At 32.6% G+C, this 24,319-nt stretch overlaps 1 protein-coding gene across 4 annotated transcripts in view; it reads right to left on the bottom strand.

The window, feature by feature from the left end:
- The window catches only part of LOC114325217 (Ca(2+)/calmodulin-responsive adenylate cyclase), an 897,698-nt gene that overhangs the window by 733,047 nt on the left and 140,332 nt on the right, over positions 1-24,319 (bottom strand). For all 4 annotated transcript variants that reach the window (XM_050642766.1, XM_050642767.1, XM_050642770.1 and 1 more), the window contains exon 2: positions 2,118-2,484. In XM_050642766.1, the coding sequence (XP_050498723.1) occupies positions 2,118-2,395 (278 nt within the window). In that variant the 5' untranslated portion in view covers positions 2,396-2,484. The remainder of the gene's footprint in view (positions 1-2,117; positions 2,485-24,319) is intronic.

Raw genomic sequence — 24,319 nt, 5'->3', positions numbered from 1 at the left:
GGTAAATAATGCAGAAGAATTCCAGATGAAACTGATAAACAAAGAAAAATCAAAAATATTAGAAGACATAAATAAAACATAATGGAATAACAGATGGGTACATTTAGCGAAAAAAATAATGCACGTCGTGTAAAACCCAAAAGAACGAACATTAGATGTCAAGGGAAACCTTAAAATTAGAGAAAAATAAAATAGAGTTATGCTACAACATACCACAAAAACAGAAAGCACTATTCAAGAAATAGCGGAGCTAAGCAGGAATATTAAATGTATGTGTATCGCATCAGAGATAAAAACAACCATATACATAACGTGTGCCAAGAACTGGAGCTATTTACAAACTAAAAAACCAAAGCTCTTGAGGGGGTAATGTCGTTTAAAAATCGACAGTTGACTTAATTGGCCACTGTCCTGTAGGCAACAGTTATGTTTTTAGCTGAAAAAAAAATCTGAGGGTGGAGTTTGTGACCTCGTGACAAATTCTGATTATGTTGTGTGTTTCTGCATAATTTGTGTGTGTATCTATTATACGTTTGTTTGTTGTGTCTTCGTGTGTTATGTTTGTGTATTGCGTGTTGCTTATGTATTGTGTATTATTGTAGATGATATGTCTCTGTTTGTTTTCTTAATTCGCTGTTGTTGGTATGTATGTTCTTGTTGATTACTTCTTCCTTTACCATTATCAACACAAACCTACTACCTTATGCTGATGGGTTTTCTACACATGTTTCTTTATTAAGTAGGATAAAAGCTAAGATTTTCTCCTTTTAATACCCATTTTTTCATGATTATTGATTTATCTTTCCATTGCGCTCTGTGCTCATTGTCCCAAGCATGTTTGCATAAAAGCTACATATATTATTCGATTTTAATAATTTTTGGTATACATGTTCAGTGTTCCTTAGGTACTAGTAAAGTGATTAAATTTTCAGCCTGATTGGTCAACTTGCTGCAGAAGCTGGTTCGATAATGTGCTGAGTATGTCCGATTTCTTATGCAATCATTGACATGCCTGGGCATCGTTCTGCTGAGGTGATCTATTTATTTTTGGGGTATCTCATTCCAAGCTGCTAGAACTTCACGAAAAAGAGCTGCAAGTCTATGGAGGGTGTTTCAAACTTACAACTTCATGCGAAGTCATAGACATGTTCAATTGGAAACAGATCGGACGATGTGTAACAATTCGCTGGTAACATGCGGTCTGGCTTCGTTTTACTGAAAAAGTGTGTTTTGAATTGTGTTTAAGTATGAAATGAAAAAAGACAACACTACTTTCTGAATATAGCGTTAATCTGTCATATTACCTCTGCTGAAATTTAGTGGTGATACACTCCCATAAACAATAGCACCTCATACCCTAAGGTGTGCTGCTCTGTGTGAAATTGTAGGTCACGATTTTTACCGCGCCGCCTTACTTGACTATCGTGCATTCTCAGACAGTCAGACAGAAGGGATAATCGCTAAAGACCACCTGATTCCATTCCCGGTCCCCTAGAATTCTTTCTTTACATTAGATCCGATGTTCAGCTGTGAGAGGTAGCAATCAATATGACCGATAAGAAAAAAGGCGAAACTATCGTATTCGGCGATATACCGTAGGCATACCAACCATCCTTCCATTCTCTTCAAAACTCTAATTTGAGATGGCTCTAGTTACTGAATCTGTCTCTTGGATCCAAAAGTCTTAATCTGCGATTTTATCGATCTATCGCCCCTCTGTGACGTTCAGAACACCTTGCTTGGAGCCTCGGACTTTCTGAGGCAACGCTCGTTCACACTGCAGTATACTGTGTAAGGATCTATTGTTGATTGTGATTGTTCCCTTAGAAACTTCTCTTATCAACAAACCGGCTTCACGCAACCCGACCCCGATAATTTGGGCCCCTTCATAGTCACTTAGCTGGGACACCCGGTGCAGTCTACCCATAATTTTGCATTACTATTGGGACACGAATTGTCATAATCTGATGGTTATGAGTCTATGAATCTAATTATTAAACAAAATATAAATCCAAACAAAAGTTCTAATGTTTAGTTCTAATATCGTATCGGCTTGCATCATTAATCACAGTAATTTACAACGATTATTACTAATCAAACCGGTGTCTATGACTTACCTTGTATGCAAGAATCCCAGCAACAACGCAAAAAGCAGACAATGCGCAGCATGGTAGACATTTTGCGCAGTCGCCGCTTGAGCATATGCCAGTCCCAAATTAGCCAAAAGAAACGTCAACACCACGAACAATGCTACCACAGCTGCAACGCTGCTATGTTGCAGTTTACAAATGTACCGCTGGTACAACTGTTCCAGTTCGTCATTTTCGAAGCGATGAGGGTTGAGCAATCGCGACATAAGTCGACGAGATGTCATGGCTTTGACGCTATGATCCATTTTGGTTTCTTTGACGTCTTGAAGACTTGCGTGAGAGTATTACGATTTGTAGGGGGAGTGTTCGGGTGGTCTTCTACGCCGGGCCATTTCTGCAATAAAACAATAAAACTAGTAACTGTTTGCGTCAATTGTAGGTAAAAATTGTTAAGATGTGTACTATAATTATTATTTTCTAATAAGATATCCCATTTTGGGACCCATCTGCGACAATGGTATTTGGAGATTAAGGTTCAACCACGAGTATCAACATTATAAAGAACCCTCTATAGCAAATACGCAAAAAACAAAGATTCCGGTGGGCAGGTCACCTTAAAAGAATTAATAATAACAAATTACCTAGTAGAACGCTTAGTGGAACTATGGCGAGACGTCGGTCACTAAGAACACCAAGGAAGAGGTAGCTACAGGGCCAGACTTGGGCTGTAGTGCCATAGATTATTTTTTAATAAGTAGTATCAAAATAGATAATACACACACCGGCAAAATTAGCCGAACACCTTAAAAATGGGACATGTTTGGTGTCTCGAATTTCCTAAACCTGTTGTCTGATTTGAGTGATTCTTTTAGTACGTTATAGCCTTATTAGCTAAGAATATTGGTGTAATAATATTGTTGCTAGACAGGTAAATGTCATTTTATACCGGGTGTTACAATCATACTGTGTTTTTTTCTTAAAGTTCGGAACACCCTGTGGAATATTCTAGCATATGTAAAGTATTAAAATTAATACTCGATTGTAGACTTAAACTTTCTTAACATTTTCTTTCTTGATTCATTTGCTTATGTTGGAAAATAAAAAAGTTATGTGCTTTAACATCTAGCCATGTTTTTTTATCAATAAATCCTCATAATAGGGGAGGAAAGTATGCTAAATTTGCAGTTACTCGAGCGTTATGGGGACCTATTGAATTGTGTAAGAGTAGGTCCTAATACCAAAAAAAGTTAATTTAAGTTTTCCATAAAGTGTGGGAGTCTCCATTTTTTAATTTTAATTTAATTTTCCATTTCCACCAATCGTTTTTTCCGATTATAGCGACATCTATCCATAATTGGAAAAAATGTTGCGAATAAAAGTTGCTTATTTTTACGTCAAGGATCCAAATCTGCAATAAAAATTGAGGGCTCCTATTTAAAATTTTAACCCTACCTCTTTGGGGGTCTTGTGTGGTGCCATTCGGTAGATTTTTGAAAAATATTGAATAGGTGTATTTTGCAGTTTTACGATCTGATGTTCATTTCGCGAAATATCGCAGGGTTCGTATTTAAAAATTTTAATTTACCCCCACCCCCACCCCTCTCCGTGGGGTGTCACGAGCCCCCACGGAGGTGGGGTGGGGGATTTAATTTAAAATCTTAAATAGGAGCCCCCAATTTGTATTGCAGATTTGGATTCTTTACGTAAAAATAAGCAACTTTTATTCGACACATTTTTTCGAATTATGGATAGATAGCGCTATAGTCGGAGAAAAATGATTGTTTCAAATGGAAAATTAAATTAAAAAATGAAAAGTCCCCCACTTTATGGAAAACTTCACTTAACTTTTTTCTGATTTTAGCATATACTCTTCACAATCCAATAGGTACCCATAACGATCAAGTAACTGCAAATTTAGTATAATTTCCTCCCCTACTATGAGGATTTATTGATGAAAAACATGGATAGTTGTTAACGCACATAACTTTTTAATTCTCTCACATAAGTAAATCAATCAAAAAGAAAAATGTTAAGAAAGCCTCAGTCTACAACCGACTAATAATTTTGATATTCTACATATGCTAGAATATTCCACAGGGTGTTCCAAACTTTAAGAAAAAAACACAGTATGATTGGTACACCCGGTATAAAATGGTATTTACCTGTCTAGCAACAACATTATTATTACGATATTCTTAAATAATAAGGCTTTCACATACTAAAAGAATCACTCAAATCGGACCAGTGGTTTAGAAAATTCGAGACATCAAACATGCCCCATTTTTAAGATGTTCGGCTAATTTTGCCGGTGTGTGTATATCGAAATAAAATACAACCGGTAACTCTATTGTTAGCGCTGTGTTAGTAGTGTTTTATATTTAGAAAAATCTGGAATTAATAAAAAGTTGACTCCCAAGAACTGAGAGGGAGTAAAATATTCGATGAAACCAAAACTTTGCTAAAATATATTTTATTACCTAACTATACTAAAATCACAAAAAAGATGCACTAAAAATAAATAAACCAAGACACGTTGAATGTTACGAGGAGCACTTCCGAATCATGGTTTACAATGTATAAACTTTGGAAATCATGATTTGGAATTTACAATTTATATACATTGTAAGTCACCATTTTGGAGTGCTCTTCGCAATAATCAACGTGTTTTCGTTTGTTTATTTCTAGTGCATCTTTATTGTGATTGTAGTATAGGGTATTCTTCTAGCTAATACTATTTCCATTGAGTTAGAAACAATCTAAAACATTTGTAAATATTATCTACTTGTAGGTAGTAAATATCTTCTTTTGCGATAACTAGCTTTGATTGTTATACTTACAGGTAAAATTTATATCGCTACAGTAGTAGAATAGATTACTGGATATCATTTTGGCTATCATGGGGTTATTGACATTTAGGTATGCTCTAAATAATGCTGTAATCGATTTGTCATTCCATGGTCTTAAGATTTTCGGTATGTTGTTTATTAGATACAAACAAGATTTTGCGTCAGACAACTAACATAATATAATCTGGAATAAGAACATCATAGTTCAGAGAAATAAGGAAAAAAAATAGCCTGTTGGTGACACAACCCCCACCAGGCCGAAACCAAATTTTTTGAGTAATGTGGACATCTATAATAATCACCTATATGTTTCCTGCATCCGATTTTGATGATATACATAGTTATAAACAATTGAAGATCAAAAAACGCTAAATTTTAGCTTTTTCGTTTATTGCCAAATGGCTAAGCACTTTCAACAAATTTGGAAGTAAGAAACTCATAAACCATATAAAAAACTTCAATATGGCTCCCGCTGAATATGTCTATCCTTATTGGTTGCTTAGAAAATTGCAAAATAATTCATAAATTTTGAGTTTTTATAAATACTCATAACTTATGTAAAAATTAACTTAGAATCTTCTTATTACACGGAATGCTGGGACTTCTGGTGCTTAAATTACACACTAAATTTCATAACAATTGGTCAACTAGTTTAAAAGTTATTTAATTTGTTTATCCCAAATAAATTTTTTTTGTAACACTATAAGTCAGAAAATGATGAAGTTACAGTAATACTTTGGATAGTTTATGAAAGAAGAAGATTTATACTAATAACTTAATTAAAAAAGAATGACAAAAAATAATTCTAAGTATCGCAAAATTATTTTGCAAAAACATGTCGATTTTTTGCTTATAAACAATTAGAATAACTTTTTAACCATTACTTGTAGAAAAATTATTTTTCACATTTAGAAAACTGTGTATACAAATTTAAAAAAAGAAAAAATTGTCCTAGGACAATTAGGGACGAAGTTGCCGTCCCCCATTTTTTAATTCACAGCAGCTTTCTTTATAACAATTACGAAATCAAATTAGTCACATTGGAAAGAACATACTTCAGAGTTTTAATGTACCAAATATAAAAATATATACTTTTAAACAAATCGTCCACAAAGCTTCAAAATGTGACCCTTAAAATCGGCCGGCCTCGAAACTTGGGAGATCGATGAGAAGGGGGAAGGAAATGTTAGCTGTATCTCTTGTTCTCGCCTATGAATTTCTACGTTTCTTTTTTTAATTTGTATGTACTTTTTGCGTACAGTACGAGTATGCATTATTTAAATAAATTAATTGTTACATACACAATCAAATTTGTTTAAACAATTTTTTTTTCAATTTTTTTTAATAAAATTTGAAGTAATTTTAATCAAAAAACATACATATTTATGAATAATATAATAATACATAGTTTTTTATTAAACTTAGTAATAATTTAAAGTATGAAAAAACAAATTATCCCATTCGATGGTTTCTAAAAATAGTATTGGTCTATGGAAATCCGAAAATCTCAAATAAACTAGGTTTTATTTTTTTAGTAAACATGCTATTAGATGAATGAAAAACTTAAGTTACAGAACCACCAAAAAAGAGATAAACGTAGCTGATTGGGGTTGGAAATTAATCTAAGAACCGTTAGTGCCGATCCGATCAACAGATCTTCTTTATATCAGATATTTTATTAAAATAAACTATCTGCTCTTGCAAAACTGGTTGCACCGAGTACTTGTTAGTACAGAGATATAAATAGTTTATGGACTTCGATTATCAAAACCTCAATCTTTCTCTATTATCTATTTTGGAGTTTCTTTTTTTAATCTGTATGTACTCTTTGCGTACGTTACGGATATGTTTTTTGTTAATAAAGTGGTTATTTAATTAACTATGTAAATTGTGTAAACAATTTTTGGAAATTCTTTTACGATATTTTTAGGATGACTTTGTTGGCAATTATAGGAGTGGATCATATGCACTTGACTTTACAAAAACTTATAATAAATGGGTAACTGATAATTGTTACGTTTTTCATAAAAATACAAGTATTCCTAGATAAACCTCCTTTAATTTTATTTTAATAGTCTTGCTATCATACCAAAATGTATGAAATATCTTAATTTTCGTTTTTTTGCAATCTTAAAATTATAACTTTCAATGTTGTAAGATACAATTATTAGAATATTGTAGAAAATTTCTGAAAATAATTTTGTTCTTTTTATCCTCTCTCTAATTTTGTTACATTTCATTTTTCGTTTATCTAGTAGCATGTTTATCAAGAAATAAATCCTAAAAATAAAAATGTATACCATTTTTATTCATTCAGTTGCGGTGCGAAACCAAAACTGTCTTAATTTTTACTCAGATCAGAGAGTGCAGCCAGCATTCTTATCGACGATTTCACCTCTTTTTAGAGGTTCATCAGAGACTGCATAGGCTGCTTTTCTCTGGCCCAGGTAAAAATCTTCGATATATCCATCTCCCACCGCAACTGACGAGATGGTAGTAGGTGCCTAGCGGCATCTGCTAAATAAAAGACTAAGTTTTTCAACCTAATAAAAATATTTGTAAATTAAATATTTTTAAAAGATTTTTAATTGAAAAACTTTATTGGCCCATTTCCTGGTGACAACCTCCAAGGCTTCTACAATATGCAAGCACATGGATGCTGCAGTGAAGGCTAAGGGGAAGGAATTCTACACTATGCAATTCACAACCCCCGTCTGCAGCGTGGTAAAGTTCCAGCGGAAAATGGACCTAGTTACTCTATAGGAGTAATACTAATAAAAATAAAAATGTATACCATTTTTATTCATTCAGTTGCGGTGCGAAACCAAAACTGTCTTAATTTTTACTCAGATCAGAGAGTGCAGCCAGCATTCTTATCGACGATTTCACCGCTTTTTAGAGGTTCATCAGAGACTGCATAGGCTGCTTTTCTCTGGCCCAGGTAAAAATCTTCGACATATCCGACATATCCATATCCAGTTGCGGTGGGAGATGGATATGTCGAAGATTTTTACCTGGGCCAGAGAAAAGCAGCCTATGCAGTCTCTGATGAACCTCTAAAAAGAGGTGAAATCGTCGATAAGAATGCTGGCTGCACTCTCTGATCTGAGTAAAAATTAAGACAGTTTTGGTTTCGCACCGCAACTGAATGAATAAAAATGGTATACATTTTTATTTTTATTAGTATTACTCCTATAGAGTAACTAGGTCCATTTTCCGCTGGAACTTTACCACGCTGCAGACGGGGGTTGTGAATTGCATAGTGTAGAATTCCTTCCCCTTAGTCTTCACTGCAGCATCCATGTGCTTGCATATTGTAGAAGCCTTGGAGGTTGTCACCAGGAAATAAGCCAATAAAGTTTTTCAATTAAAAATCTTTTAAAAATATTTAATTTACAAATATTTTTATTAGGTTGAAAAACTTAGTCTTTTAAATAAATCCTAGTTTATTTGAGATTTTTTATTTTCAATTTAATATTATAGGCCAATTTTAGATTTAGGAATAATTTAATAGGATCAGTAATATAATAATTACAGGGTGTAACAAAAATACAGGTCATAAATTTAATCGCATATTCTGGGACCAAAAATAGTTCGATTGAGCCTAACTTACCTTAGTATAAATATGCACATAAAAAAAGTTACAGCCCTTTGAATTTACAAAATGAAAATCGATTTTGTTCAATATATAGAAGAGATTTTTTATTGAAAATAGACATGTGGTATTTTTATGGCAGGAGCATCTTACAAAAAAATTATAGTAAAATTTTTACACCCCATAAAAATTTTATGGGGGTTTTGTTCCTTTAAACCCCCCCAAACTTTTGCGTTCGTTCCAATTAAATTATTAATGTGGTACTATTAGTTAATAGGTCTGGATCCCGCGTATGAAAAAAAAGTTGATTAATAGCAAGCTGAAAATTTTTTAATAGCTTAAGGGTGTCTAGTCGGATAAACTTTGATATATGGGAACACTGGAACAGGGGCAGTTTTAATTGTGGAACAGATTAAAAATTTGGAACGGTCACACCACGAAAACGGCACATTTATTTTGTCCGACAGAACAGACTTAAACTCTCCGAACAGAGATTAAACTCTCATGCAAAAATCAGACTGCTATTTATCACCAAATGGGCGTTTTAATGAGTGGAACATGTAGAATATGTCAAATGATGGGAATTATGACAGTTGATAAATAGCAGTCTGATTTTTGCATGAGAGTTTAATCTCTGTTCGGAGAGTTTAAGTTTGTTCTGTCGGACAAAATAAATGTGCCGTTTTCGTGGTGTGGCCGTTCCAAATTTTTAACCCGTTCCACAATTAAAACTGCCCCTGTTCCAGTGTTCCCATATATCAAAGTTTATCCGACTAGACACCCTTAAGCTATTAACAAATTTTCAGCTTGCTATTAATCAACTTGTTTTTCATACGCGGGATCCAGACCTATAAACACAATGTTTTTAAAACTTTTTTGCCTCTTAGTACTTTTTCGAAAAGTCAGTTTTTATTGAGATATTTTAAATATTCGTCAAATCCACCACATATTTGTATATTATGGTTAAGTACGATTATGAAGACTTGGTAATCGTATGAAAATTTATTATTTATAATTTACATTTTTAGGCATATTTTGAACCATATTAAAAAAGAAGCCACATCTTGATAAAAGGTGCCTTATCGAAAAAAAAAAACTAAGAGACAAAAAAGTTTTAGAAACATTGTGTTTAATTAATGATACCGCAGTAATAGTTCAATTGGAACGTACCCAAACATTTGGGGGGTGTAAAGGCACAAACCCCCATAAAATTTTTATGTAAACATATTAAAAAAGAAGCCGCAACTCGATAAAAACTGCCTTATCGAAAAAATACTAAGAGGCAAAAAAGTTCTAAAAACAGTGAGTTTAACTAATGGTACCACAAAAATAATTTAATTGGGTTGTACACAAAAGTTTGGGGGGTTTAAGGGAACAAAACCACCATAAAATTTATATGGGATGCAAAAATTTCACTATAGTTTTTCTTTAAGATGTTCCTGTCATAAGAATGATACATGTCCATTTTCAATAAAAAATCTCTAATAGTTTTCGATACCTATATTGGAAAAAATCGATTTTCATTTTGTAACTTCAAAGGGCTATAACTTTTTTATGTGCACATTTGTATTAAGGTAAGTTAGGACCAATCGATCTATTTTTGGTCCCAGAATATGTGATTTAATTTATGACCTGTATTTTTGTTACGCCCTGTATAACTAATATGTACGTTTTACAATAAAAGTTACATCAAATATTATTAAAAAAATTGAAAAAAAATTGTTTAAATAAATTTGATGGTGTATATAACAATTAGTTTATGTAAATAACGCATATTCGAAATGTACGTAAAAAGTACATACAAATTAAAAAAAGAAACAACGAAATAAATAATCGAGAACCAGAGATACAGTTAACAGGTCCTTCCCCCCCTCCTCATCGCTATCCCAAGTTTCAACGCCGCCGGCCGATTTTAAGGGCCATAATTTTAAGCTTTGTGGACGATTTTCTTGAAAGGAAATCTTTTATATACTTGGTACGTTAAAACTTTGAAGTATGTTCTTTCAAATTCGGCTAATTTTATTTCTTAATTGTTATAAACAAAGCTGCCGTGAATTAAAAAAAGAAGGGGGCTAACTTTGTCCCTAATTGTCGTAGGACAATTGTTTTTCTTTGTAAATGTGTATAAAAATTTAATCTTTCTAAATATGGAAAAATAATTTTTCTACGGGTAACGGTTAAAAAGTTATTCTAACTATTTATAAGCAAAAAATCGACATGTTTTTGCAAAATAATTTTACACTATTTATAATTATTTTTTGTAATTTTTTTTAAATTAAGTTAATAGCATAAATCTTCTTCTTTCATAAACTGTCTGAAGTATTACTGTAACCTCATTTGGGATAAACAAATTAAATAACTTTTAAACTATTTAACCAATTGCTTTGAAATTTAGAATATAATTTAAGCACCAGAAGTCTCAGCATTCCGTGTAATAAGAAAGTTCTAACTTAATTTTTACATAAGTTATAAACATTTATAAAATCTCAAAATTTATGACTTATTTTGCAATTTTCTAAGCAACAAATAAGGATAGACATATGCAGCGAACGCCGTATTGAAGTTTTTTATGTGATTTATTAGTTTCTTACTCTCAAATTTGTTTAAAATGCTTCACTCTTTAGTAATAGACGAAAAAAGCGAAAATTTAGCGTTTTTTGATCTTCATTTGTTTATAGCTATATATATCATCAAAATCGGCTGCAGGAAACATATAGGTTATTAATATAGATGTCCATACTACTCAAAAAATTTGGTTTCGGCCTGGAGGGGGATGTGTCACGAGAAAAATCTTATTTCTCTGGACTATCAAGGGAAAAACAAAAATGATATACCAAACAATAGTACGAAGCATCATGACATAATATGCCGCAGAAATTTGAGTCATAAGCAAAAAAACCCAAAAGAGCATTCTGGCTACCGAAATGGAATACAGGAGAAGATGTTGTGGTCTCACCAGAAGAGACAGAACAACAAATAAAGAGATAAGGAGAAGAATGCAAGTGGAAAAAGATGCCCTGCAATATATAGACGAGAGAAGACTAAAATGGTACGGCCACGTACGCAGACCAGAAAACACATGGATAAACAAGGTAGCAGAATGGAGCCCAAGAGGAACAAGAAGGAAAGGATGACCGAGAAGATCTTGGAAAAATGAAGTCGACGAAGCCATGTCTAAGAAAGGATTGGAAGACGGAGACTGGGAAGATCGAAAAAAAAAATGGAAGTCCTGGCTGACGGAAGGGAAACGGCATAAGGTATCGACATTATAGTATACACCATTCACTAAAACGCCCTCTGTTGTCTCCAGTAATGCTTCCTTAAATATTTCCTTTGAATATAAGTTTAAGAGTAAAGGTACGAATCTGCTGCCTTATCTCACTCCTCTTATAATATTTATTTCATTCAATAGTTCTTGTTCAAATCTTAATAGCTGTTGTCAATATTTCTTATATTTTTTTGTCACTACTGGTCAATTGCGGAGATATAGAGACATACTGAACACGTCTCTCATACCCAAGCCATTTCTAAATCGGAAATAAGTATTACTATTTACAGTGCTGTTTTTGTGACGGTACGCGCCTGTACGCCATACCGGTACCTCTTGGGACAAAAAATAAAGAAAACAACAAAATTATAGACAAATTCCTGAATTTTTGCCTTGATCCCAAACAGCTTTAAAACGCCCTTATTGAGGCTAGATTTAAAAAGTTTTCCCAGGGGTGGACCCCCTTATAAACATTCCCCAGACCCCCGGAACATTGCATACCGGAACCTATATTGTTACAGCATTGACTATTTATCTTTACTATATGTACCGGGTGTCCCAATAAGAATGGCTCTCGACCATATCTCAGGAACCGTTTATAGTAGAGCTTTGAAATAAAAAATTTTATAACAAAAGTTGCCTCAGGAAAAGCCTGGAAATTATTTTCATAATTGTGGGTCCACCGCTAGAGGGCGTAATTGAATATCAAAAATAAAAAAATCTAAATTTTACAAAATTTTCCTAATGAAGGGGCACTGGAAATCCGATTATTGTATTCTTCATCAAATTCTGCGCATATTTGATTTAACAAGTTTAACTCTACCTTTGCAAATAAGAGGTGGGGGTGAGTGGGAACCTTGTTATGAAAAAATGGCTGTAAGTCCGGTTCTGCTAAATCAAATTTTGAAAACTGGGTCTTGTTGAAGATAGATGTTTTTCTTCAATGTAAGCGTGATAATTCTGAACCATCCTAATAAGTAATAAGCCAGCTGGGAGGCGTTATTTAATTTTTTTTCAGAAATCTAGTTTTTTTTGGAAAATATTAAATACAAGTATGCATTTTTAATCATACTTTATAAAATTAGATTAAATTAGCAATAGAATAGCGAAAACCGCATGTCGATACCTTTTTTCTATCTCAAGATATCTCGAGAAACGTGTAAATTTTATACATAACTGTTACTATCACCGGTAAACTAAGTTAATGAAAAGTAGTGTGCTGTGGAAAAAAAAACAAAATAACATTTTCCAGATGTCAACGTATAAAAATATAATTAATTAAAACAACAACATAAAGAGAAACAATACTATTAAAATTAAATATAACACAGAACAAAAAGAACTACTTAGTGACGACCTAAATATTCAAATTGTTGCCCATCATACACTACTCTGGAATACATTATCCAGAGAATACTAAACGCCATTCAAAGCATATCGAGAGCAGAAATTGAGACTGCTGTTCAATCTACTCTTGAAAGAGTAAATGTTTGCAACGAAAATGATGGGCAAAAATTTGAACGTTTATGTCATCACTAAATAGTTGTTTTTATTTCTTTGTAATATGGCTCTTCAACGCTTCTCATTTGTTTCGAGCCTCTGTCATATGCCGTATAATATGTGTATAATATTAATATACGAGATATGAACGAGGATCGAAACAAATTAGAAGCGTTGAAAAGACCTAATATACGTTGACAGCTGGAAAATGTTTCTTTGTTGTTTCCATAGCACACTACTTTTAATGAATTTCGTTTACCGGTGACAGTAACAGTTATGTTTTTAAATTTACACGTTTTGTAAGATATCTCGAGATAGAAAAAAAGGTATTAACATGCGGTTTTCGCTATTCTGTTGCTAATTTTGTCTAATTTTGTAATATGGTGTTAAAAATGCATGTTTGTATTTAATATTTTCCAAAGAACACTAGATTTCTGAAAAAAATTAAATAACGCCTTCTAGTTGGCATATTACTCAGTAAGTTGGTTCGAAATCATAACTTTTACATTGATGAAAAAGATCTGTCTTCAACAAGACCAAGTTTGCAAAATTTGATTAAGCAGAACCGGACTCACAGCCAGTTTTTCATAAAAAGGTTCCCACTCACCCCCACCTCTTATTTCCAAAGGTAGACCTAAACTTGTCAAATCAAATATGCGTAGAATTTTATGAAGAATACGACGATCGGATTTCCAGTGCCCCTTCATTAGGAAAATTTTGTAAAATTTAGATTTTTTAATTTTTTATATTCAATTACGCCCTCTAGCGGTGGTCCCACAATTATGAAAATAATTTCCAGGCTTTTCCTGAGGCAACTTTTGTTATAAAATTTTTTATTTCAAAGCTCTACTATAATCTGTTCCAACGAAAATTTGACCCCCCAGAAACTCAGAAACCAAAATCTTCTTCTAAATTTAAAAAAACAAGTCAATTTATAATGGGAGGGGACGAATTTTCGTGCAAAACTCATGCCCTGAAATGTAACCTACTGCTCCGCATTGACCCCCACTATTTTTTAAATAACAAGTGTGGTCGAGTGGTTGAAAGGTAACTTTTTTCTCTAAACGACACTCTATTTTTTTTTTTAATTTACATAATAAGTTTGAAGACAATTTTGGATTTATTAAAAAAAAATAGAGGGTCTTGTAGAGAAAAAAAGTAGCTTTCAAATGTGTCACTCGACTACACTTGCTAATTAAAAAAAATGGGGGTTGATGCGGGGTAGTAGGGGGTTACATTTGATGGCATAATTTTGCATACAAATTCGTCCCCCTTTCAATACAAATTGACATGTTTTTTAAATTTTGAAGAAATCTTAGTTTCTGGGGAGGGGTCAAATTTGCCTTGGAACACTCTGTATATTTATGAGTATTAGTAGACCAGGACTAATCTGTAAAAAAACGTCTATTTTTGGATGTGAGAGGTGGCATTAGGATTTTTGCAGATAAAGTTAGGTGACACCTTCAATAATAATAATTGACTTATGCTCCTTGTCAAATATGCCCGGAACATTATTAAAAAAATTTAAATATTTAAAAATTTCGAAAAACATCGATTATTTTCTGCTATCTTTGCTTATAACTTTATAACGATTCGTTTTGGAACAAAGTCGTACAGAAATAAAATAAAGATAATTGAATTTTGTATGATATACGACTGGTCAAAAATGTATTAAGGTATTACCTTTTCTGCAATATAGCAATACATACAAAATAAGGGGGCAAAATACGCCTGTTGTTATTCAATGTTTCTTAACCACTTTGGTGGCACTTAGAACCTTAGTAATTCGCTTAGAAAATTCTTATAACTTAAAAAAAAATTAGTAAATCCTTTATAAAAGGTATATATTAAAAATTCCTAAAAAGGGCTACATCACAATCACATAACTAGTTTTCGACTGGTTTACCAGTCATCATCAGTGCTTACGTGAAGTTTACATGCTAACCACCAAGATATTGTTTAACAAAAATATGTGGGTCAAAGCCATGTAAATGACCATTTGCTACCAGACTTTCACCATGTAATCAAGTCACACCAGAGCTCAGATGTTACCTGGGGCATAATATTAAAATAGTTTAAACATCCATGCTTTAACTGGCATTTTTAACTGATGTTTCTTTAACGGACCACTTATACAGAGCTTTGACCCACATATTTTTGTTAAACTATATCTTGGTGGTTAGCATGTAAACTTCACGTAAGCACTGATGATGACTGGTAAACCAGTCGAAAACTAGTTATGTGATTGTGATGTTGCCCTTTTTAGGGATTTTAAATATATACCTTTTATAAAGGATTTACTAATTTTTTTGTATTACATGGTGTACAACCAACTACAGGAAAACTTTTTCCTTGTGGATCTTATAACTTACTTAAACGGTCTACCAAATTTCATTAAAATCGACCTAATAGATTTTGCATAATAAATTTAACCTAAATGTTTTTAAAAAGGTTCGAATTTTTTAAAATCTTTCTGAACAAAAAGTAGACCATTTAAAAGTTGGCTAATTTTTTTGCATATAAAGAGGTGTTTTACCTATCTAATACACTTTACAGAATTAAAATCGGATTATTTAAGGGGCCTCAGCAATGTTTTAAAATTATAAACAATTTTTTGTCTTATAAACAAATAGCTTTGTTTAATAATAAAAAAATTAATTTCTAGCAATGCAAATAATTAAAACCGGTATATTTTGACTTAAACTTTCAAATGCTGTCAGCAGAATTGCTAATTTATTTTTTAATCAAAAGTTATTCACGTTAAAAAATTGCAATTTTTTGATTTTTTTAAAGTTCCACCGCGTTTATCTCGAAAACTATGCATCCTACGAAAAAACTTGTAAGAACATTTTTTGCTTAAAATTACCCAAGAAATACAAAAAAATGTTTTATTTTGCGAAAAATCGATGTTATGTAATTCCTCAAGTTCTTTGTTTATAACAATCTTATCGACATCCAGATCAACTGTTAACCAAAAAATTCGTGTTCTACGTGTCAAAATACATAAAAAACTTGATTAAGCCCATCTAAATAAAGGAGCCCGTAGCACCCCCTCCTGGCCACAGCACTAATTTGTTTATAAGCCAAAAAATTGTTTATAACTTTAAAACATTGCTGAGGCTGCTTAAATAATCCGATTTCAATTCTGTAAAGTGCATTGGATAGGTGGAGTGCTTCTTTATATGTAAAAAAATTGACAAATCTTTGTATGTTCTAGTTTTTGTTGTGCAAGATTTTAAAAATTTTTAATTTTTTAGTAAGTCAATTTTAATGAAATTTGGTGTAAGGTTTTAGCACATTACAAAAATTTTCTAAGCGAATTAGGAAGGTTCCATGTGTAACCTAAGTGATGGAAAAACATTGAATAAGGACAGGCTTGTTTTGCCCTCTTATTTTATATTTATTGCTATTTTGCAGCAAGGGTGATAAATTAAGACATTTTTAACCAATCGTATCTCATAGAAAATTTAATTATCTTTGTTTTATTCCTATACGACTTTGTTCCAAAATGAATCGTTTTAAAGTTATAAGCAAAGAAATTAGAAAAAAAAAAAGGAAATTTTTTGAAATTTTTAAATATTTTATTTTTTTATTAATGTTCCGGGCATGTTTAAGAAGGAGAATAAGTAAATTATTATTAACGAAGTTATCACCTAACTTTATCCGCAAAAATCCGAATGCCACCTCTCACACCCACCTAAAAACATCCTTCCTGGTCTATAGTATTTATTGAGGTTTAGGACTATCAAGCTACTGGCGTTTGGTATTGAGAAAAATGTCAACTCGGAAACCGTGCCAGAATATATTCATTAAATTTCATTCATAAAGTCATTTTGACTCAGCAACTTTATATTATTATTTTTATTAGTATTTCAACATACATCTCAATGAGGTCGAGTAATTTTTCAATTTTGGCCATTTGTATTATCCGTGCAACTTTGCTTTAACTTATTGATCGATCTGTTCTGGTAATCGTTGTATAATTTCAGGCTACATCGGCGAAACTATAGGACAAATAATTTAAGTACATTAATCAATTACCGTCACAACATAATGACAAAGTACAACTATTTTAGGTAAACATCTAAAAGCCTCATTCAAAGTCAAACTAATTTATAACATGTTTTATACAAATACAATACAGTAAACAAAATATATGATTTTTTATTTAAATTAACATGTCTCAACAACGAAGGCCATTGACATGGTCACTAAAGGATGGACTACAATATAGAGAAAAGAGAAAAATCAAAGAAACAGCCCTTATCCTACTAAATAAGGAAAAATATGTAGCAGATCATGGCTATTGCCTATAATACTATGGCCAAGTATTTACATCAGCTTCAATTTTTTCACCAAAAACACCTAACATCGACAATAACTTGCGTTGTACTGTACACCCTTTAAATATAAGTTTTTTTATTAATCCTATTGAAAATCAAAATTCAAATGAAGCTTTGCAGGCCCCACTGATAAATAAAAAGGCCAACATTGGAACGCCACAATGCACCATTGGAGACTTTACAAAGGTAGACGAACAAGAGAAAGACCACAGAACTTTAGGGAAAAATCCCGAAACAGGTCGATTTTTATTATTAAATTACGATATTTTGGCGTATATTTCATACGAGTGACGCCATTCATATGGACGTGATGACATAATCAATAATTTTATTTAAATGAGACTAGGGGTCGTGTAATAGCTCATTTGAAAGGGTATTTAATTCTGTATTCTTCTTCTTAAAGTCCGTCTCCTATCGGAGGTTGGAAATCATCACAGCTATTCTTATTTTACTGGCGGCCGTCCTAAATAGGTCTAAGGAACTGCAGTCTAACCATTCCCTCAGATTTCTTAACCAAGATATTCTGCGCCTACCGATACTTCTCTTACCCCTGATTTTACCCTGGATGATCAGTCTCAGCAGCGAGTATTTGTCACATCTCATAACATGGCCAAAGTATTCAAGCTTTCTTCTTTTAACAGTAAGTACAACTTCACATCCTTTTACGATCCGACGTAAAATTTCGGCATTCGTCACGTGGTCCACCCAAGATACACGTAGCATTCTACTGTAACACCACATCTCAAAAGCTTCAATGTTTTTAATGCTGCCCATCTTCATGGTCCATGACTCAACTCCATATAATAAAGTGGAGAAGATATAACACCGCAGCATACGCATTCTCAGATCAAGATTTATGTCACGACTACAGAGAAATATATTCATCTTGTTAAATGCTGATCTAACTATTTCTATTCTTGCTCTTATTTCTTTTGTTTGATCGCCTGTATGATCCAGGCAAGCTCCAAGGTATTTATAGGAGGATACCCTTTCTATAACGGTGTTATTGACAACCAAATCATTCCTGGCGTGTGGATCTTTTGTTATTACCATCCATTTAGTTTTTCTGAGGTTTTGGCGTGTGGATCTTTTGTTATTACCATCCATTTAGTTTTTCTGAGGTTTAATGTAAGTCCGTAGCTGTTACAGTAGTGGTTAATGCGTTCCATCAGTCGTTGCAGATCTGCAAGATTGTCTGCTAATATCACTGTGTCGTCAGCGTATCTCACATTATTGATTGTATTTCCGTTGATCATTACACCACAACTAACCTCCGACAGAGCTTCTTTAAATATGACTTCGCTATAAAAATTAAACAAAAGAGGAGACAGAATACACCCCTGTCTTACTCCTCTACATATTTTGATCTCCTCAGTCATTTCATCATCGACCTTGACTTGTGCTGTTTGATTTCAATACAAATTAGTTATTATTCTAATATCTTTTTCATCAATGTTCTTTTCGATTAGAAGTTGTCTCAGTCGGTCGTGTCGGACTCTATCGAAGGCCTTCTCAAAGTCTATAAAGCAGGCGTATACATCCTTATTGATATCCAAACACCGCTGAAATAGTACGCCCACACCAAAGAGCGCTTTCCTCGTACCAAGGCCGTTCCTGAAGCCCATTTGTGTTTCACTTATATCTTCTTCAAGTTTGCGGAAAATTCTATTATGAATGATTTTTAGAAAAACTTTAATCATATGACTCATCAAGGCAATCGTTCTGTAATCCGAGCACTCTTTTACGTTTGATTTTTTAGGTATTAAAATGAATGTGGACCATTCTTGTGGTATTATTCCAGTATCATATATGTTGTTAAATAACTCGAGTATCATGTTCATCATTTCTTCATCAATAAGTTTTAATACTTCAACCGGTATTTCATCAGGCCCTGGTGTCTTACCATCCTTGGTGTTTTTTAAAGCATATTCCAGTTCTTGTTTAAGTATCCTTAAACCCTTCATTTCTTCTCGTTTCACTGTTATTAATTCTCTTTCGTCGTCAAAAAGTTCTTTTACGTATTCTTTCCATCTTGTGAGTTTTTGTTTGAAATCTATTATAATCTTGCCTTCTGAATCATTCACCATTCCACTATGAGGCTTCTTCTTTGTACCCGTCATTTCTCTGATCTTCTTATGCATGCCGAAACTATCGTACCTTTTCTCACATTCCTCAATATCCTTGCATTGTTCTGACAGCCATTTTTCTTTCCTAATTCTGTATTCAGTAATATAAATATTAACATAATTGTTTATACACAGTGTCCAAACTAAAATTTTTTAAATTAAATTTAATTAACAAAAAAAGAAGAATGTATGTAATTTATTTAATTCGAAATACAATTTACTGCTATCATAAAACAGAAAAAAATGTTTGTTTGACAAATAAGCTTATATTATTTCGCTTAAATTAAATGTTCAAACTTCCTAAATAATTTTCAGTGACAATAAAGCATATTTCTATTCTATTCTATTCTATTCCAAGAGGCAAGTGGTTGGCGGGAGCTGGTTCGAACATTGAATTTAGGCGAAAAACAATGCTTATTTGTCAAATAAACATTTTTTTTCTGTTTTTTTCACAATAGTAAAATGTATTTTGAATTAAATAAGTTACATGCATTCTTCTTTTTTGTCAATTAATTTAATTAATTTTTTTTTGGACACTGTGTATAAACAATTATGTTAATATTTATACTACTGAATACAGAATTGAATACCCTTTTAAATTAGCTATCACACGACAACTAGTCTCCTTTAAAAAAACATCGACTACGTCATCACATCCATATGGATGACCTCACTCGTATGCAATATATGCCGAAATATATGCCGAAAAATAAAATTCGACCTGTTTCGGGATTTTTTCTTGCGGGTTTCGGTTTACGAAATATCGAATTTATTCCAGACATTTGCACCATACTGTATGTACAAAAATGGACGATAGAAGGCTGAGAAGATTCGTTAAACGAATTCGTATTTTAATTGGCTTTTTGCAGATGTTTCACTGATGATTTTCTGATGGGACCGAAAATATTGTGAAAAATTGTGTTATTCTTTTAGTTATTTTCTTTATTAATTTATTATACCAATTACCCTAAAGGTTTACACTTCTCTAAGTTTTTTTATATACTTCATTTTGTTTTCAATGCATATAGTTATTTTATCAGGACACCAGATAGTTACTGCTATAGCCTCCAAATTAGTGGTTAGGATATGATGTAAAGAAAATAAATCGTTAGACACGAAAATAGAGGTTCCTCCACTTGCTCTAGTAAATGTTGTTCGAAGAAAATGGTAACCTTCAAGTTTTTAAGCTCTCGTTTATGAGAGCCCTTAAAATTAGTTTCTTGAAAGCAAATGATATCGGCTTCTGCATTGTTGATTAGCTGTTGTATGCGTTCTAAGCGAGGGTAAAACCCATCGCAATTCCACTGAACTAGCGTTAAAGTAATGGCTTTAGGTAGTCAAGGAAGAGTCTGAGAGACAATCGTTATCATTATTGATTGATTGAGATGTTGTACTTTCTATTTCTGTGTTTTCATATCATTGTGTTTTCTTGGCAGGATGCCTTAATAACACTATATGACGAAACCGACATATTAACACTGAGATGAAGTCCAGAATTTATAAAGCCAGTGTAAGACCAATAATGACATATGCATCAGAAACAAGACCTAATACAGCCACAACACAAAGACTACTGGAAACGGCAGGAATGGGAGTACTGAGAAGAATTACATAAAATACACTGAGAGATCGAAAGAGGAGCGAAGATATTAGAAGACAATGTAACGTACAGTGTATAAACGAATGGACACTAAATATAAAAAAGAATGGAACAACCACATAACCAGAATGGGGGAGACAGGTATGGTCAAAATAGTACGAGATAAATCACCAATCGGTAGAAGAAGTATCGGCCGACCGCGCAAAAGATGGAGCAACAACCTTCGATAGAGGTATCAATCCGCCAATGAACAAGCAGAATTGCTTATAAAGAGGAAGAACAAGAAGAAGAAGATTGTGTTACCAAATTTATACTTGCCATTGTACTTCACAGCAAACGTTCCTTACCAGTTTGTTTAAAGCTGTCGACAAATCGTATATTGATTTCGTTTTGCGCATCCAAAATAAATTATTTTCTTCACAGATTCTGTTCTGAATTGAATAGCAGTTATAGGAGAAAAGATGGGCACATTTTCGACTTTTTTCGACTAGCGCATATTGTGATAATAATTGATGCAAGATACATCCCGAAGTGATACCAGTAATAAAAGAATATGAAAAAAATATTTTTAGGAAACGATTTTCTTTAGTTACGAGTGACTAAAATTAAACATATTATAAAAAATCAACTAAAAAGCAAAAAATAAAAAAAATTGAAAAAATCTAACACATTCGTCAAAGAAAAGCGTCTGCAAATTTTCATTCATTTGCATTGAAGAAAAGTCAGTTAAATTAACATCTAAAGATTTGATGCAAACTATCGAAGTAAAGAAAAGCGTTTAAAAAATAGATTCCTACGAAAATTGTCCGATTCAAAACAGATCCGGTCTGGACTATGACTTACGCGCATTCGCCATTTTCCGTGATTTTTAGTTTACTGAACGTAGGACTTTTTAAAAGACTTCCTTTTTTTTTCTTTTTTTGATTAGAGGTGTAGTGTTATAGACTCATTTTAAGAATTTCGTGGGTGAATCGTGTGTCTAATGTTGAGGTCCTACATAGAATGGGCAAGGAATGCTAGACTATTAACATCATAAAAGAGCGCACACTATAATATCTTGACCATGTTATGAGGAATGAACAGAGATATGGCTTTTTGCAACTCATTCTTCAGGGTAAGGTATTTGGAAAGAGAGGACCAGGGAGAAGTATATCTTGCTTCAAAACCTGAGAAAGTGGTTCAATACATCGACAACCGGACTATTCCGAATAGCAGCAAGTAAAGTTAGGATAGCCATGCTGATCGCCAACCTTCGGAACAGATAGGCACCGTAAGAAGAAGAAGTAGAATCTTTCTTGACATGTTAACTGTTTTATTTACACCCAAAATTAATATTAAGGTATTCAGAAGAAATCCACACTAAGTAAGCTGCTTCGTAAGTTGACTTTTCTTGGAATACTCATAGTGGCTAATAAGGGAAACAAAAATACAAAATTTTAAATTTTTATCTCAAGCCGTTTCCGAAATATATGGTTATGTAAAGTTTTCCAAAAAGGTCCAAAACACCGCGACCATACTTTATTGAAATGGTTGTAGAAGCTGACCTGATTGAGCTAGAATGCCGTGAGAGGTGTCATTTTGCAGCATTTTTAAAGCTCTTTACAGTGATACATACAGCAAGATGCTACGATAAACAAGTTTTTCTCAAACAAAAAATATATATTTTGATTAAGTTTTTTTCCAAAAAGTACATAATTTAAAATTTTCATAATATTTCTACAAATACATATAATACTGTTGTTAAGAACATATAAAAATTTTATCATGGTGATGGGTTCAACTTAAAAAAAATTTTCACACATATAGTATGGTGCAAATGAAAGAAATAAATTCGTAATATCGCAAGCTGGCGACTGTAAGGAAAAATCCCGAAAGAGATCGCTTTTTATTTTTAAATTGTAATTTGTTGGCATACCTATGTATCATACTAATGATGTCATCCATCTGGGCGTGATGACGTAATCGATGATTTTTTTAAATCAGACTATAGGTAGTGTGCTAGCTCATTAGAAAAGTTATTCAGTTCTCTATTCAGTAATATAAACAATAATATAATTATTTATACAGGCTGAAAAATAAAGTTTTTTTTATTTAATTCATTGACAAAAAGAAGAATGTATGTAATTTATCTGTTTCTGGCAACAGTAAAATCTATTTTAAATTAAATAAATTAAATACCTACATTCTTCTTTTGTCAATTAATTTAAAAATCACGTCCAGATGGATGACGTGACCAGTATAATACATATGCCAAAAAATTACAATTTAAAAATAAAAATCGATCTGTTTCGGGTTTTTCCTTAAAGTCGCCAGCTTGCGACATTACGAATTTATTCCTTTCATTTGCACCATACTGTATGTATTAAATTTATTTTTGTTTTATGTTGAACCCATCACCATCCCATGATAAAATTTTTATATGTTATTAACAACAGTACCTACACTGTATTTGTAGGAATATTATGAAAATTTTAAATTATGTACTTTTTGGAAAAAAACTTAATCAAAATATATTTTTTTTTGTTTGAGTAAAACCTGTTTATCGTAGCATCATGCTGTATATATCACTGTAAAGAGCTTTAAATATGCTGCAAAATGACACCTCTCCCAGCATTCTAGCTCAATCAGGTCAGCTTCTACAACCATTCCAATAAGGTATTGTCGCGGTGGTTTGGACCTTTTTGGAAAACTTTACATAACCATATTTCGAAAACGTCTTGAGATAAAAATTTAAAATTTTGTATTTTTCTTCATCTAATCATCCACCATAAGTACTCTAAATTTTAACAAAATCTAAATAGGTCAGGAAAAAAATTAATTCAAAGTGTGTTGATTTGACCTGGAATATTTCTACTATTAAAGTTATCGTCAGCTATGGTTTTCGATTTCGCTAATTTGTGGCTCGCTTCCCTCCTATTTCCTCCTATTACTATGATAGTGTCTATGTATAC

The sequence above is a fragment of the Diabrotica virgifera genome, chromosome 2, assembly GCF_917563875.1.
Source record: "Diabrotica virgifera virgifera chromosome 2, PGI_DIABVI_V3a".
Classification (NCBI taxonomy): domain Eukaryota; kingdom Metazoa; phylum Arthropoda; class Insecta; order Coleoptera; family Chrysomelidae; genus Diabrotica; species Diabrotica virgifera.
Note: the sequence above shows the minus strand (reverse complement) of the source record. Positions and strands in the feature narration are given on the sequence as shown.